This window comes from Nicotiana tabacum, chromosome 14 (assembly GCF_000715075.1).
Source record: "Nicotiana tabacum cultivar K326 chromosome 14, ASM71507v2, whole genome shotgun sequence".
NCBI lineage: Eukaryota > Viridiplantae > Streptophyta > Magnoliopsida > Solanales > Solanaceae > Nicotiana > Nicotiana tabacum.
Genome location: NC_134093.1, coordinates 1696007 through 1714592, shown reverse-complemented (window position 1 = coordinate 1714592; position 18586 = coordinate 1696007). Strand labels below are relative to the sequence as shown.

The following is an 18586-nucleotide window of genomic DNA, read 5'->3' as shown; positions in this document are numbered from 1 at the left end:
GCCCATGAGAGAGAGACTGGAGAGATTGATGATTGAGGAAGGCCGATGGCCTGATTGTGAGGATCTTTTTGGGATCGGGTTGCACGCCGCTGCATGCCATGTTGGCTTTATATATATTATACTATTGCACGTGAGTTGGCCGTGCATCACATAAGTTGGCCGTGCGGATCCATATATTATACAATTGCATGTGAGTTGGCCTTGCGGATCCTTATATTACACTATTGCACGTGAGTTTGCCGTGCAGCACGTGAGTTATCCGTGCAGATTATAGCGCTTGGGATGAAGGAGCCTCTCCGGAGTCTGTACACATCCCTAGTGAGCGCAGGTACCTACTGAGTGCGAGTGTCGAGTGATGAGTGACTGGGAGGCATGCGTGATTGTAAGGTATGCCCGATGGGCTGTTTACGAGTGATTATGAGGTAAGCCTAAGGGGATGTATACGAGTGATTGTGAGGTCTGCCCGAGAGACTGTTTATGATTTTATCACTGAGTTGCATAGCATTGTCACGCACACATGACATACAGGCATAGAGATGTATTTTTCTCAAGATGTACAACATCACATCATTCATGATTTTCCACACATTTTGGCAGATGGGCATAGTGATGCATTTGTTTTTACACAGGTTATCCGGAAGGAAAATGAAACATCTTATTTATTATTGAAAAGATTTTGGGAGAAATTTATTGTTTTCAAACTATTCATACTTTTGACAACTTCGGCAAAAGATTTGGGTTTTCAGTGATGTACTTGAAAGGAAGAACTATTATTGTTGAAATCATGATTTGACTGTGCATTTTATCTCTGAGTTACTTCTGGTATTATTTATTTTATGTTGTTATGGACTGTTGTGGATTAGTGATTTTGGACCCGACCTTGGTAGAAGCTCGTCACTACTTTCAACCTAAGGCTAGGTTTGTTACTTACTCAGTACATGGGGTCGGTTGTACTGATACTATACTTCTGCACATTGCGTGCAGATGTTGGCTGCTGCTGTTGTTGTGCTCGATGGTTGCGGGATTTGAAGATGTACCTACATTCCTGTTGTAGCTGCCTCTTGTTCATGGTAGCCTTAGATTTATAAAAGCTTTGTTTATGTATTATTCAAACAGACTATGTATTTATTTCATTTCTGCTTTGTAAACTCTATTCTTAGAAGCTCATGATTTGTACTACCAGTTCTTGGGAAAATATATTGGTTTTAGATATTTTCTTTTAATTAATTTCATTGAAATTGGACAGTTGGTAATTGGCTTACCTAATGGGTTAGGTTAGGTACCATCACGACTAGTTGGATTTTGGGCCGTGACACTTTTATTGTATGCTCTTCGCCATTGCCGACGTGAAGCAAAAAATCAATAAATGATGGATCTGTCTTTGCTCTCATATTTATTGTTAGTTGAATCTTTTCCATTTTAGGCCATAAGTACGATCTAACCAAGCTAGCATTTACAGTCTCAGCTCTTGTTGATTTTGGAACTATTGGTTGTACTTGACGAAAATCACCTCTAAAAACTATTACTTTTCCACCAAACGGTTCATCTACATCCATTATATCTCGGAAGCTCCTGTCAACTGTTTCAATAGTTTGACGCCTTGCCATAGGCGCTTCATCCCATACTATAAACTTTGCTTTTCGTATCAATTTAGCTCCACCACTCTGCTTCGACATATTTGTGATGGTTGTTTCACTCGTTTGAAGAGGTATGTCGAATCTAGAGTGAGCGGTACGACCCCCTGGTAAAATTATTGCTGCTACATCACTTGTTGTTGTTGCTAATGCTATCATATCTCTTGATCTGACATTTGCAAGTAATGCACGATAAAGGAATATTTTTCCGGTTCCTCCTGGAGCATCCACAAAGAACAAACCTGCTCTACCAGAATCGACTCTTTGCAATATAATCTTGAAAACTTGCTCTTGTTCAAGATTTAGCTTTGATTGTGCATTAAAATCTTCTTCAGACACTTGTATAGTCTTTTCTTCAATAATCTCTCTGCATTCTGTGGGAACATTTTCATCTCGACACTGATCGGGTTTAGGTAAATCATATTTTTCAGCACTCTTGCCTATGCTTTGTAGGAAATAATTAATGCTCTTCAACGTGTATTGCAGTTGAGTATCAGATAAATTTTCATGTATTCTTCTAAAGTCCTCGGACATATCCTCGTAATATGTGTCCTGCAGTTTTCTAACGTCCATTGGATTACAATGTACCAATATAGTTGCAAACAAATTTCTAAGAGCCGATGGCATTTTGAAGAGAACTGCCTCGCGTAAGCATTCAGAAATACTGTTATCTGATTCTAGTAACCCTCTTTCTTTTGCAGCTTCCTTGAATGTTTGACACTCTCTTACATTAACCATGAGTAAGTCTTCAAACGAAAAGGGTCCTCTGACATGATTCAGCAACAATCTCAAGTAGTACCCTTCAGCTTCTCTAGGATTAGCTGCATTGTTCAAGATAAAAGGAAAATAGATGAAATTTCTAAAAAGATATAAAATATTTATTGAGTGAAATATTAATTTCGTTACCTGTAGCAATTCGACCAATTACCGATATTTTTTGTCTTTTTGCCCATGTCTTTGATTGAGAGTTCCATACATAATACTCTGGGAATTCTTTGTATAGGTACATTCGCGCTTCCCCGTCCGTTGAGCATATCTTGAAATACTCAGTGAGCATTGTTTTTTTGACATTGTCTGATGCTATAACAGTTTGCAAATTTTGCCTTTTCCAGTAGATAAATAAAGATATAAAATTATAGGTCAGTATATCTTGTGTTAAAGTTATAAAACCAATAACGTGAGCACAACATATTTGAACACAATATATCTCATGTGGCCGAAAAAGACATAAGAACTAAAAACTTGTATTTAACAGTGAATGTGGCAAATGCAATAACCTACACACAAATTTGAACCTTCGTCAAAGCAGGATATCATGGAATGCGTTTTGTCACTCATTGCATACGAAAGAGACATTGAAAGTTGGGGGGAAAAGTAGCAGCTTAGAAGGTAATAAAGAGAATTAAATTATCATGGTTATGAAAAGAAAAATCCTGCATTGTAACTTAATATATTTGAAATCCTGAGACCCGACAAATCCTGTAGAAGATAGAGAACTAAAGAAAAATAAAGACAATAAAGGTTTGAAAGGGTCTTTCATGTTATGCACTATCGAAAAATGAAGACAAATGAAGACAATAAATTGTTTCTGTTTTCATAATTTAATATGAATTTGATTTAAAAATTCATGGCAGAAGTATGCAACTGAGCATAGTATACTCAATGGAATATTGTTATTAAACTTTTATTAGAAACTTAGATAACTTTCTTCAGGTCACTTTAATCTTAATTAGTAAGAATACTGTAACAAAGTTCACTTTAGATATAAAAATTATACCTGCTTTTTTATCTGGAAGATGTATCTGAAGGTTAATGACCGGAGGTTGCATCTCATTGAGAATAAACTCATAAATTCTCCAAAGTGCTTCTGACGGAGACACCCAACGCGCATCTTGGAAGTTTTTAATTTCATCAACTATTCTTTTCCCATCATCTGACTCAATATAAACAGCACACCTATCGTGACCTTTATATATATATATATATTTGTACAAATATTCTATTGCCTTAACTCCGGAGCAAGCTTCCACATTAATATGACAATTGTATCGAGTTAGTAGATAAGGATTATACGGCACAACCCACTGATTATTCATGAACGTGCCACAAACTTTTACGCTCTTTCCATCATTTCTTCTCCTATAAATAAGGTATCCATCCTTTCCCTGTATTGACTTATTGCTAAATGGTCGAGGATAATGGTTTTTGCACTGACCATGATTTGATGGACGATAGTTTCCACATGGACCGTGCATCATATTCTTGACAACTAATTCATGCAATAGTGGATATTCGTCTTTGTCTGGCAGTTTCGTTGTAATAAACTTGCTATGCGGATCTGGTGATGTTATCTTGTGTCCTTCTTTAAGTATTAATAAAAGGTGTATGTGAGGTAGACCTCTTTTTTGAAATTCAACCACAAATACATGCGTTGCGACTGGCCCAAATATTTGTTTGTGGAATATTTGATCCTTTAAGTCCTGCAATTTAGCTCTGAAAACTCTTGTCACCAATTAGTCAGGCCTGTCTTGAGGAAGTTGGCCCTCACATAAATTTTCTTGAATCTCCCCCAATCAGCATTACATGTCATTGTGATAACTAGGCCTGGTTTGCCAAAACGTTGAACCAGTGTCATAGCATCCATATATCGGCAACGCATATCCCTAGGACCTCCGATAAATGATGTCGGAAGTATTACTCTCTGACCAACTTTATCTCCTCGACATTCTCCAACCATGATACTATCGACTATACCTTGCAATATTTCCCTTCTAAAATTTGATTGGTCAAATATGAAATACTCAAGTCTCGTTATTTCCAATTTGATGTACATGTCAACCACAAATTATTGCAATAATCGTCCACATAGTAGCATATCCAGAAAATTTTTTAGTATGGCTAGTTTGAGTCCAGAAAATCTTTCGCAAATTATGATAAATATAGGATTATGAAACTTGCTACACACTATCCGAACGAGTTCACTGATTCTATGCTTGAGGATCTTAGTTTTGAGCTTGACATCTATATTGACTATGTGCGAGAAGCGGGCAATGAATTTTCTAACTTTAAAAGACTTGGTGATCTTTCAGAGACGTTGGTTAAAACAAATTTGCACATGACTTGGAGACTTATTTATTTGCTTGTAAAGTTAAGTTTGATATTGCATGTCGCTACAGCAACGGTAGAAAGAGCTTTTTCTTCGATGAAGTACGTTAAAAATGACTTGCGAAGCAGAATTGGTGATGAATTTTTGAATGATTGTTTAGTTTGTTATATAGAGGATGAAGTATTTGAAAGTGTACCTAATGATGCGATCATTGATCATTTTCAAAACATGACAAGTCGTCGAATACAATTGTAATGATAATGTTTATATTCATATGTTTTCTTTAAGTATTTTGTATTTTGAAATTTATGTTGAATATCGATATTCATTCCTTAGTTCGATTATTATGATATATTGACTTAAAATTGCGGTAGGAACCCATACACTTTAATTCCTAGATCCGCCTCTGTGTATTGATAAAATGTTACATGTATTCTAAACGAGGTATACACAACAAGGTTTCACTTGTCTTGCTCTATTCCGCCACGCGGAAATTAAAATTTTAAAGCCAATTGATTTAAGACAAATTTGATCTTATTATATGTATAATATTTTAATTTTTAACATATGTATATATAATTCGAGCAGTGAGTTTACCACAACCTCTAATCTTGTCATCTTATAATCCTTAAGTAACTCTTTTAAGGTATTCCTTCTCCACAAACAAATCTAATTATACTAGTAAAAGGATCATACTTCTATGGAATCTATTTTATTTGCTTGATTGTGAAATTAATTAGGACCAACAACCTAGCTTGTCAACAAGGGCGAAGCTATGTGTAGCCAAGGATAGTCAACTGAACAATCTTCGCCAAAAAATTATATTATGTATAGGATAAAATATTATTTGTTATTGATATAAAAATAGACCTTCAACACTTCTGTATAGCAAAAGGAATTTAAAATTTGAACACTCTTATTGAATTTTCTGACTTCGTCACTGCTTGCCGAAGTATAACATTATGGTAGATTACGGAATCTATGGGTCAGAAATCTCTGAGATGCTTTTGACGGTAAATGATGCCATATCTATAAATTAGGTAGTCTCTACTCTCTCCATTAATATCTATATATTAATATAAAGCAGGGCAATAAAAAAGTGATGTGGCGCCTCTATATAATCAAGAAAGCTATTTATCTTTTTTCTCATTTTTTTTCTTCATTTTGCGTGTTCAACATCTATTTTCTACTTCCATAACGAAGAAATGCAACGGTTATTATAACGGTGCATGCAAATATTACTCCATATAATTTAAGAGGACGCCATTCAACGGTTAGGAAATGCGTGGCAACTGACAATCATGATATTTTTTGCTAAGTTCTACGACAGCTAGTCTTCTTTGAAATACCAAGCCACCAATGCTATGTACGTGTTGTTTTATTGTATTAAATATTTAAAAAGTTAGTAGTTCTTTCCTATCGATAGTGACAAGTTTTTTCAAGTGCCGTTGTTCAATTTTAATAAATATATAATAGTTTTGATTGGTAATTAATTTAATATGTACTGGTATGTAGTTTATTCAATTTATAAACAAAAGTTTTCTATATCACTATGCTGATCAGTGAGATGTAATAATATGCATGTGTTTGTTTCCTCAGGATTTTGACTGCAATGTCTATATCCAGGTATGAATAAAATTCACAGTTCTTCCTCCATTCTTTTCACCAACTTATGTTTAAGAATTCAAAAACGCTCTATTAAATATTTTTCGCTTCCTTATAATGAATATTTATTAATATGTAGTTAATATTGCTTGAAATTCAGGGTGTAAGAGAATTTCAAGAGCGTTTAGTGCTATATGAAAAACAAGGTTGAAAAAGCTCTACTTTCATGGAGGAAGTCCAACGGGTCAGGACCGAAAAGTGAAGTCGAAGAAGTTGAGATATTTTATTCCAATCTTTTTAGGATGTTCTTCGGTTTCAAAGGAGGTTGGTAGTGATAATATATCCAAATACACATGAGTTTGAAAGGATTGTCAACTTATTTAGAGAGACGGAGTCAGAATTTGAAGTTTATGGGTTCGAGATTCTAAACTTTTTAAGTTATTGAATTCTAAACTACGACCAACATGTACCGTCTATTCTCCGTCCTCCCCTGCTTATCTATATTCTGATCCGTCACAAAAATGGTGAAAATTTTAGACTTGGAATCTGCAGATATGAAACATTCAATAAGACAATAATAATACTCCTACGGAACTTGATAGTAATTCGTTTGCACGAGAAGAAAGTAATGATTTAAAAAAAAAAAAACTAAAAAATGTTCAGGCAACAAGTACTACTCACAATAGGTAAAATTGAATCCTTCTTTACGTTTTTGTTTTAATTTTCAAATACAATTTAACAATGTTTGAGCAAGATTTGTAATTCTACTTTATCAAAACCAGTTGCAAGTGTTCAGGCTACCAAAATTTTAAACGCTACAACGGTTCCTTCAATGACCTTGGAAATTGCAATTATTAATTAAAATTAAAACTCTTTTTCAACTGCGATAGGATACCATTCCGAAACATTTAATAAATAGAGTAGGCAAAAATAGGCAACTATAAGGATAGAAGAAAAATAAAGGGGAAAACAGGAATGAAGGGAAGAGAAGGATAGATAAAAAGAATAAATGTGTAAATTTGGGTTTGATAATTGATTCTGTCATTGACGAAACTATTTTTCTAAATAATATACATGTAACCAAATTATTTACTAAGCAAGATAATACAACTATCGTAGAGTTTCTAAAACAGTTTAATAATTTATTTATTCATATGTACGTCTTGCCTTTTATTTATTGTTTTGTTTGTGAAATTTATGTGTTTGGAAGAAGTTTTAAGTTAACAAGAAATAGATGTATAAAGTAATTTTCTTTAATCTAAAATCGCGCTAAGGACGAAAAATTCACTAGTTATTAAACTAATCACCAGTTAAATGATTCCAAGCAGCGTCCTTGCAAGAAAATTAATTTCCCCAAAGACCTTTTTATACATAGAGATAACTAAATAGAGCCTCAAAATGCAATCGTCAGAAACAATTACAAGTTAACAACAACAATAATAACAAACTCAGTATAATTTCATAAGTGAGATATGGGGAAGATAGTTTATACACAGACCTTAGCCCCACTTTGAAGGTCGAAAGACTGTTTCCCATATAGGCCTTCGGCTCACGAGAAAAAAAAATCTAGCACTAACAACAATAAGATAGTAAGAAATCGAGACGCAAAGAACAACAGGTAAAAAAGGACTAACACTAATACTCTCAACTACCTACTAGCCGTCCACCTTGATTTTCGATCTCCTCACCTTCCTAATTACAAAGCGCAATTAACTAATAGAGCGCAGTTGGAATAAAATGCAATTGAAATAAGATTTATAAAGCGCAATACTCAAATGCGATTTATACAATGCGATTAGCAAATACGATTTATTAATCGCAATTGCTATTGCAAATTTATAGGGCGCAAGCAATACAAATCCTATTTGTAATTAAACTCATCTATTAATTTACACTAATGCTCCTCTGTGTCACCCTTGGGTACAGAATAAAATTCATATATAATAAAGGTGGGAGGAAATAATAACTTGGATAAGTTTGATGTAAATCCTACATTAGTTGTATCCAATCATTTAAGGCCAAAATGTTTTGCTAGAAGAAGAAGAAGATAATAGAATCTGTCAAGGTCAGCTTATCAAAAAACTATGCATATCAACATCTTCTAGAAACTGAACAAACATCATTTTCTCACCAAATAAGAGTGAATGCTTTCTTTCATCCTCACTACTATTCTTGTTCTAGAAACATTATGAGACATTTCCCTACATTTCAAACTTGACAGGGGAAAAAGTTAGGAAGAATTAACCCGAATAGTCGCCCACCAAATCGGTTAAACTAAAAAGTCAGTGAAGGTATAATATACGCATAATTTACGTATTATATGTGAATAATTATGTATAATCAATATATAAACGATGTATATGATTAGAAAAAATAAATAATGAATATAACTGATTATTTGCGTAAAGAATGGGAACAGTCATACCTTGGATAATGCTATTTAGTAGTAGGTGGATCATTTTTAATGAGGCACTAGGATGTTCAATATAGCTAGAGTATACACCCATCTACCACCTTAATATAGATTATTTCTTCAGTCTGATCTTATCTCTTAAGTCGTTTTTGCAAAAATAATAGGTAAAGAGATAGATAACATGAAATTTCCTCACTCTCTTAAAAAATGGAGTAAAAGATAAGGCCTTAATTTGTCCTATCAAATTCTTCCTCTTCCAAAGAATGAAAAAAATATATTATAAAATGAAATTTCTCTTACAGTAACATGGTAGGGGCTGCATTTATCACAAGTCTATGGAAAAAAGAATATTGTTAATAAAGAACTGACGTCTTATGTCGACCATATATAAAGTGAAATAAATTACAATGACAGGACTAATTATCAGTTATTTCATGATGTATAATTTAAATTAAACAATTAATAATTATTATCTTTTCTGATTGTTTTAAACTAATTTTACTGTGAAGATATTCTGCTATTCAATCTTGATCTACCAAAATTGCTATATTCACTTCATAAGTTCTTTTTTCTTTAAAATAAAATTATAGGATGTGTTAATAAAAAGTTTTGGTAAGACCATCAAAATCTACTAAGATCATTGCAGTGATATGACCTTGAAGCAACAGACTGTAATGATAGAAGATGATTCTCAATAATTGGCAAATCAACCTGTGACAAAATTTGCAACATTTTCTGCTATGCTGTTAAGTGGTAGTTACATTAGTTGGTGTAGGGTCACCTGTTTATATGGATGTAAATGGGGCGGGGCAAGACAAGCCTTGACCTGCCCTGTCCCGTCTAGCATTTTTCCAAAATGTTGCCCTACCTTGCACTGCCCTGCCCTTCGAGCAGGGGCGGAACCAGTCTTTTGGCTACGGATTCGGCCGAACCCAGTATTTTTGGTCCAAACCTTATATTTGTCTTAAGAAACTCATTGAATATGCACAAATTATTAAATTAGAACCCAGTAACTTAAAAGAACTTGAATCCTGAACGCATAAGCTTCAAATTATGGCTCCGCCTCTACCTTCCAGCCATGACCCATTTAGTTAACTTTCATCTTTTTTGCATTATTTTTAGCAAGTACATTAGTTGGTGTATGGTCACCTGTTTATAATTGAGAAACCAACTTACAACAAAGAATCTTACCCTACCATCACCACCACCACTATTCCACCACTATATCCATATCCAAGATCAAGATATTATCAAAGATTCGGAATCAATCTTCACTATAGGAAGAAGAAACAACAATCAACTTTTTGACAATGACCTATCAACATTGAAATAAGAATAGAATAACATTAACTTACAATTTTCAAATGAAAACTCAAGATAAGCTGAGCCATTATTTCTTTAGTAGGAATATTTATGAAAAGAACAAGAAACATAAAAAGATGCATTTTGTGGCTTTCTTCAGTGCACTGCGTCTCTACCTTCAAGATAAGGGTAAGATCTGTGTACACACTATCTTTCGCAGACCTCACTAGTGGGATTACACAGTATTTGTTGTTGTTGTTGATTTCTTCAGTGCCCTGATCTCCAGTATCTAGCATTCTCAAAACCATTCTTGCAATACTGATAATCTTCAAATGTTTGATCAATTTCAGCTTGTGAATTCATCACAAAAGGACCATGTTGAACCACAGGTTCATTAATAGGTTGTCCACCTAATAAAACAAATCTTAATGGCTTTGAAGATTTGTTCCACACACTAAGTCCTTCTCCAGGGCCTAAAACCAAGCAATGGTGAGCTGATACAGGACCTGAATTTGGAATTCCGAATACGCCTTCTCCTTCAACTATATATACGAACGCGTTCCAAGACTCAGGAGTGGCTTGATGATAATAAGATGTTGGTTGTAGGGTGAAATCGAGGTACATTGTAGGCGTTCGCGTATAAACTGGAGATTGAACTCCCATTGCTTCACCTGCTATGATTTTTACTTCAACTCCTTCATTTTCTGCTCTTGGTATATCCTCATTCAGCAGTTCTTGATACCTTGGCGCAATCCTGCAGTTGTATTTTCAATTTAGTGAACAGAGAGAATCATTTTTCATTCCATTGAATCATCAGAATAGGAACTAGAATAGTTTATAATCTATCACTTCTAATATATTTCAAATATTGTAATTTAAAAGGCAATAGCTCCAACATCAAACATGATTCGACTGATACGGAGCCAATTCCAATAGACTTTTTGGAGTGTCCCATTGGCGCCACAAAGTCTTCATTTTTCGTGCTATAACTTGACTTGGGAAAATATTGGTTCACACTAAATCAAAGTGAGCTATAGGACAAGCAGGAAAACTGACTTTTTTAAAGTCCATTTTGACATGATTAGAGAAGATATACATGAATTTGACAGCAAGTCTAGATTTCACATTTATAGTTCTATATTTCTAGAACATCTTATCATAAGATGTCCAAAATCTTGAGCACTTAATCAAAGTGAATGATTAACCTCAACAAAAAACATCATCCACCAGGTCCATTCCCTTTGCCTATTATTGGAAATCTCCATTTTCTCTATTGATTTAGAAGAAACAACAAAAACAACAACAATCCAGTATAATCTCACTAGTAGGGTCTGAGGAGGGTAGTGTGTACGCAGACCTTACCCCTACCATGAGGTAGAGAGGATGTTTCCAATAGACCCTCGGCTCCCTCCCTCCGAGAACTCCCCACCTTGCTCTTGGGGTGACTCGAACTCACAACCTCTTAATTGGGAGTGAAGCTAACACACACAAAAAAAAAAAAAAAAAAAAAAATGGTAGATAAGAGCTAACATTATTTTTTACTAATATGTTAAAAGTCAAGTACAATAGATAAGAAGTGGTGGTGTGAAAAGTATCTAGATGGGGTCAAGTCAAAAGGGATGAAAAGCACTGAAATCCTATAGTGTAAATTTCCAATGGACCGTAGAAAAGAGAAGACAAAACTGATGTAAATGACTTACATTTTGTCCTTAGAAGAAAGATTTATCCAAAGTTGCAACCCCTTTTGACTGCCTTCTCCTGCAGGCATTTCTGAGTGAATTATTCCTCTTCCTGCTGTCATCCACTGCAATATATATCATCCAAAAGAAAAATATATCAGATTATCAACAACCAAAAAGAATTCTCTTTGTTCTTGTAGCTAAAAATGTTAAGAGCTGATAATTCTGTACCTGCACATCACCAGTATTGATTGTACCCTTGTGACCAGCAAAATCTTGATGAGTAAAAGCACCCTAAAATATTAAAACACCACATTAGCATTTTCAATGTTTTACTTTTAAAATTATAGGTTCAAAAATTTAGTGTCCGTTGACATTTTAGTGATTTTTCACACGCATATCTATTTTACGTGTTAAAATACTAGGTTCAAGTAAATGCTACATCCGCCTCTGTACGAATTCAACAGTGTCAACAGGTCATGGTCAAATATTATTATATTGGATTGAATTATGGAACTTAATTATTTACCTCTAGCATGTAAGTTACTGTCTCAAAACCTCTGTGTGGATGGTCAGGAAATCCAGCAGGAGCAGAAACTGAAACAATAAAACAGTACTATTTCAACTTCATTTGACTCAACAAAACTAAGAGAAATAAATAAACAATATATTCCAGTTAGAAGCTCAATACAGTACCTGAAAATTCATCCAACATGAGGAATGGATCAAGATTCCTCAATTCAGGCCTGCAAAATCAAATTATACAAAACAAAATTCAACATTTCATGAACATTCACTTTCTATATATATATATATATATATATATATATATATATATATATATATATATATATATATATATATATATATATATATACACACACATATATCATCAAGACAAAGACTTTACAAAATGAAACAAATCAAGGTCCAAGTTTCAAACACATATATTCCTCACTTTTTTCAGGGGCTGAGAATTTTAGTGGCGAAGGCGGAAAAATCTCTATAATTGTTCAAGATTTAATATATATATACAAAAAATAATGTTTTTCGACGAATGGTGTTCACCTTGAACCTATGTGCACATGCTGAGATTATTTAAGGGAATTTTTTCTGTTTTAGACTCCAAAATGAAGAAATTCATTTTTTTATTTAAAAAAAGGAGAATAACCAGATGACAAAAAGTTGTAAAATTAAGAAAAAAAGGGACAAATATGAAAATCTCAAATTCCAATATATACCTCCCAATGCTTCTTCTAACAACAGCTCTATTCCCTTCACTTTGAGGCTTAGCCAAAACTTTCTTAATTACCAATCTTGGTCTATCAAAACAAGAATCATATTGATTTGATTCAGACATAATATTTCTGATAGAAGTTGCCTTTCTTGATAGTATTTTAGCTCTAACAAATGGGAAATAATTCACTAACAATTGTTTAAAAATAGCTCTCATAAATGGCCAATTCTTGGAAATTTTTTGTGTCTCTCTTGTAAACTATGTTCTCCTATTTATATGAGAGTTTTTAGAATGTGGGAAATGAGACAATGGGAGTTCAGATTGAGGAAACTCTGTAAGTTGAATGTTGAAAGGGACAGCTAATTTTATTATTTTTTTAATATCTTTTGGAGTTTAGTTTGTGGATATTCAAGTATGATGATTTCATGCTTTTGTCATCATGATGGAGGCTATTCTCCTTTGTGTGAAAAGCTCTTTTAAAGTCAAATGTATTTGTAGAAATTACTAAATGGGGAAAAACCTTTGTAAAAGAAAATTTTTGAAAGCAATTTTGTTGATAAAGAAGAATATTTAGCATACACTATCAAAATTTCTACCAAAGGGAATGAAAATGTTTGTTGGATTATACTGGGTATGTTGTTGTTATTGGAATGAGATTTTTTAATGGAGCTTCTTTCAAATTTTGAAGAAGAGTTTCAACCCCATTTTTAATTTCTTTTTGTAAAAAATATTTTTCAAATGAAATTTTTTTCAACATTTTTCCAACTAAACATCAAGAAACGAAAAGTTTTAGTTTTTTAAGTTTTTCAACATAGAGCATTTCATCAATAAGGAATGAATGTTATGTACTGGTTGGAGGTAGCAGGTGTTCCGCGAAGTTAATCGAAGTATATGCAAGCTGGCTCGTATACCATAGTTATAAAAAACTACATAATAAATGTCGAAATTTCATATTTTCCTTTGATTATTTCAAAATTTTGGTTCTCTTTAAAAATTGCAATTTATATCCCTTTATAAGTTTATATATACATTCTTGTCATTCCATATATTCAATTACAATAGAAAAAATTGTTCCCTTATTTGTAGTTTAATATTATGTGATTTTCATTGTTGTAAGTAAGGATGGAACTAGAGTATTATCTGCCAATTCAAATGAACCCAGTAGTTTTTGCGTAAATCTTATATTTGTACTATAAAATTTATTAGATATGTATAAATATTTAATTACGAACCAGATATAAGATAACTATGTAAAGTTTGACCAATATTTTAAAATATTTTTTTACCATATTGACATGAGAAAAATTATAATTTATAGTTCTTTTCGGAGTTTAAATATATAAATTTTAATTTTAAAATACTAAGTTGAACTAATCTAATTTAACTGAGTGAAGTCAAGCTAGCCTCAGCAAATCGGACGGTTAAATACCTATAACAAAAAAAGGCCAAAGCCCGCTGAAGCACTGGAAAAATGTTGACCACGATTTCTAACGCTTTTCAAAAACCATTTGCTTGCAACGCCCTTTCCCCAGCCTCCAATCGTCTCAGAAGAGAAGACTAAGCTCAGACGAATTGCAGTCCCCCACTAGCAGCCCGCGTTTCCGACCCGAAAAGAATGGAAAATGAAAGAAGAATTGGGCTCCTAGAATATGGCGCCCTTGGGGCTTTCTATTTGATTGTATCGAAAGGCCCAATAATTTGGGATTTCCCTATTGGTCCAGGTCATTTCGGGGCAAGCGGATTATTTATGATAAATTTAATCAAATTGACTTCGAATAAATGAAATATTTCATCAAAATTGAAAAAGAGGGAGTTACGAGTAAGTGTTTCAAAAAGTTAAAAGTGCGTTATCCATTCATCATGCCTTTTGTGGGCAAAGTTTCTAGAAGAAGTCCTTAGTTGCACTTTTCATTATAATACTGTAGTGCATATTGCATTTAGAGTTGAAAAAACTTTATGTGCATGAACGTAATACATTGTGGAATTTAAGGTAGTGCTTTTCCTCCTTTCTTTTCTTTATTGATTGTAAATTGATATATTATTATACCAAAATATTAAAGATTGCGTGGAATAGATACTATCTATCTACTTTTAATCAGCGATTTCGACTTCGAACCTTGTTAATAAAAATAACTTTTGATAGAGAAATAATAAACTTTACGTGACACAAAATTTAAATTAATTGAGATCACAAAAATTAATACAGAATATCACGTGGAAAAAACAAATAAATTAGTAGCTTATTTAACATTATACCAATGCCGTTGAATTAAATTCTATTTATAGGAAAGAAGAACCGACGGTACAACGTTTAAGAAGAGAAGAAATCGATTGTTGGAAAATGATTTTCATAAAAGATAAATTTCATGTTTGCTTCCTTTTTTTGGGGTAAATATAAATTTGGTGAAATTTGAAAGTTACGTTCACTGTATATATCTCATAAAACTTTTCTTTTTTCCTTTCAAGATTCCCTCTTCTTTTATAATTTTATAGTTTTTTATAAACCAAATAAGAACAGAATCCTTTACTCTTTTTCACTCCCTTTTCATCCTATTCTTTCCATTCAAAGAATAACGTCGTCAAATCTTTTATTCCATTTTTGATGCCTTAGATCCTTAATAGACAAGATTTTGTACAAGAAAGAAATTAGGATAAACGACTTTTTAAAGTCTCAATTAACATAACAAATGAACACGTTTTATAGAGCATTTTTTTTAATTTTATTATAATAAAAGTGATTTGTGCCTCTTGTAAGCATAACATCATTTGGTACTGTCATTTTTGTTGTCATTACATAGTCACGTCTCAATAACTGATTTCGTAGTTGCTGACTGTAGCTTCCTGATCTTTTATTTATTTATTTATTTATTTATTTATATTATCTATTCTTCTTCTGCTTTGCTGTCCCGAAGGACGGCCCAGTTAGTTTGGAAGGTGTTGTCCACAACGGCAACGCGCAGCGGCGAATCTAGAAATTTTTTCAAGTGTGTTCAAATTTGAAAAAAGTAAAAAAAAAAATTTCGACAAAAAGTGTTCAATATATGTAATGTACCTCTAAAACATGATATTTTACCTATATACGCAATGTAATTTCACAACAAAGGGTGGTCAGTTGACCACCCTCACCAATGTGTAGCTTCGCCACTGGCGACGCGGGTTTGATCCCCCCTCAATGCCCTCTGGGTCTGAGCATGTCGCACGAGGTTTGCCTAGTGCGGTTTACATCCCCTGTATGATTTGTAGGCCATTATACAGTGGGAAGTTTACCCAGTGCGCACAGAGTGCTCACCCGAAGGGCAGATACTGTGGCAGAAGTTGTAGCGACTGCGGATTTTCCTGGGATTAAAAAAAAAAAATCTTTTCTCTTCTTAAAATTGAAGACATAAATGACAAAAAAAAAAAAAAAAAAAAAAGGTCGTGTCAAATTTCTCTTCTGGTTAAGGTAACTTATCTTTTCATTATTCAAGTTGATTTGTCATATTCTGGTGAAGATTTCTTCATTTAATTTGTACATTTAGTTCTACCAAAAATAAATTATATAATACCTTCCAAACATAACATTTAACAAAAGAGTTCTTTGTCCTTTCCAAACTAACAAGACAAGATAACGTCCAGTCAAAGGTGAGCGCAGAATAAACTAATTGGTGCCTCAATTCGTTGACCATGGAAAACGAGTTCTCTTTTTCCTTTAATTGTTTTCGTTTAAGAGGATAATTAATTTCAGTCTATTGGTTTGAAGACTAAATTATAGTACTAAATTATTTGTAAGCATAGCTCATGAATGAGCTTATCATGGTGTAGTAACACATTTTTATTAAAAATCAATTAGAGAAAAGTAAAGACGCACGAGCGGAAAAAAAAAATCTATAACCTATTCAAAGAAGGTTGATAGTAGGTGGCTCAATTGTTCGAATGCAATGCAGTGATATTAGTTCTATTTGATAAAAATAATATATTTGGACAATAAGTAGCAAACATGTTCGTATGTCTTGTGCCCGTGCCTTAATATGGAGTCCTTATTTTGAAGGGAACAGTTTACCCCAAAAGTTAGACTGTTTAGGGCGAATCCCGATTAATCGAGCCCCAAAGAAAGTAACAAACACCAATAAGGAAAAAAAAATAAAAAAATTCTAACACTTCTTTGAGATTACACCATGTCAAAACAAGGTCAACTAAAATTGTATTCTAATGACATAAACTATCATTAGTTGACTTCGTATTGTGTCCTCTCTTTGTTGCTACCATATTGGGGAGATTCCACAAAGTGTAGTGCCTTTTAAAAGTATCCTCCAACTCTATCTTAATGGTTTGAGTATGGGATCCCACTAGGAGTAATAAGTAAGCTTATCTAGCACTTAAATGTAGCCAATCATCAATAAAAGTTATGGAGGGGTAAGTATTCCTTTGTCATAATGAGAGGTTTTGAGTTTGAATTTTGAATACAAAATCGTGTTTGTTAGGGAGCGATTATCCTAATATAGGACTTTCTGATGCGACTCTAAATTTAGTCGGACCTACACGAATACTGGAGATCGGGGAAGAAACTGAAAAATATGTAGTGGATCGCTTGATCACTATTTTTCTTGTATTCATAGGAGAAATATTTCCTTCTAGCATCTTGTACTTGTACTATACATGATAAGGTCTTGACAAGGCATATTAGAATGCACATGAATTTAAAATTTTCTAACTTTTAGGATGTCTTTTGCATAATTCCGAGTTAGAAGAACAAAAAAAAGGTGAAAACAAGTATGGTTTTTGTAATGGTCGTAAAATTAAGATGAAAGGAGAGTTTTAATTTATCGATAAAAGACAACTGATTAGTGCACGAAGTATCTTACGTTCACGTAGGATTCGGGGAAGGGCTGCAGCCCAAAAAGTATAATGTTTAGGCAGCCTATATTCTGTAAATTCCAACGGGAGGTATCCTAAGAAAAACGTACATTATACACCTTCACTAAAAGAAAAAAAAAATACTCGAATCGAAAAATCCATCACAATTTTGTCACAAATATGACTTTGTAACGAATTTGTCACAATTTATTGACTGTCACAATTTTGAGCATCCAAATATTATGTCAAATTAGCTCGAAGAAAGAAAAGAGAAGATAAAAAGAGAGCAAATGATTTTTTTTTATAGATTCTAATTATTCATTTCCTCTATAAGTCTCCTAACTTCGTTGAAGAAGTGGCGATATACATAAGACTGAGACGTTAAACCCCTCTTCTACTAACTTTACTAACCACTTAACTTATTAATCTTGATTTCCTAACTACTCTTTCTCTCAATATATATGCATGATCCATATGATATTAAGCAGATTTTTATTTTCCTTTTAAGTAAAAAATAAAGGGAAACTACTAGCTATATCCATTTATAAGTAACTTATTACAAAAATTGGTCAATTCATAAAATATTACTAATATATTAGCCAATTCACTATTTGTAACCAAAAAAAAAAAAGGCTAAATTTTTGCTTTCTTTTGAGTGGTGTTATTAGAATGATTAGGTATATCTTAAGGAGCTTGAATCTCAATTTGAGATAATTTGATGAAGTTTTGAGGTGATTTGAATTGAAAATTCTAAATAGAAGATAAACGAACATGAAA

The 18586-nt window shown here is 33.2% G+C and overlaps 2 protein-coding genes across 2 annotated transcripts; both read right to left on the bottom strand.

The window, feature by feature from the left end:
• Window positions 1–1318: 1318 nt before the first annotated feature.
• Window positions 1319–2643, bottom strand: LOC142169177 (uncharacterized). Its single transcript, XM_075230413.1, has 3 exons — window positions 2541–2643; window positions 1443–2455; window positions 1319–1330 (listed from the first exon to the last, which is right to left on the bottom strand). Exons 1-3 carry the CDS (start codon window positions 2641–2643, stop codon window positions 1319–1321), a joined length of 1128 nt encoding a protein of 375 aa, XP_075086514.1.
• A 7472-nt stretch (window positions 2644–10115) lies between these two features.
• On the bottom strand, window positions 10116–13242 carry LOC142168652 (pirin-like protein). Its single transcript, XM_075229191.1, has 6 exons — window positions 12981–13242; window positions 12436–12485; window positions 12269–12336; window positions 11971–12033; window positions 11761–11864; window positions 10116–10814 (listed from the first exon to the last, which is right to left on the bottom strand). Exons 1-6 carry the CDS (start codon window positions 13190–13192, stop codon window positions 10328–10330), a joined length of 984 nt encoding a protein of 327 aa, XP_075085292.1. The 5' UTR covers window positions 13193–13242; the 3' UTR covers window positions 10116–10327.
• Between the last annotated feature and the right edge of the window lie 5344 nt (window positions 13243–18586).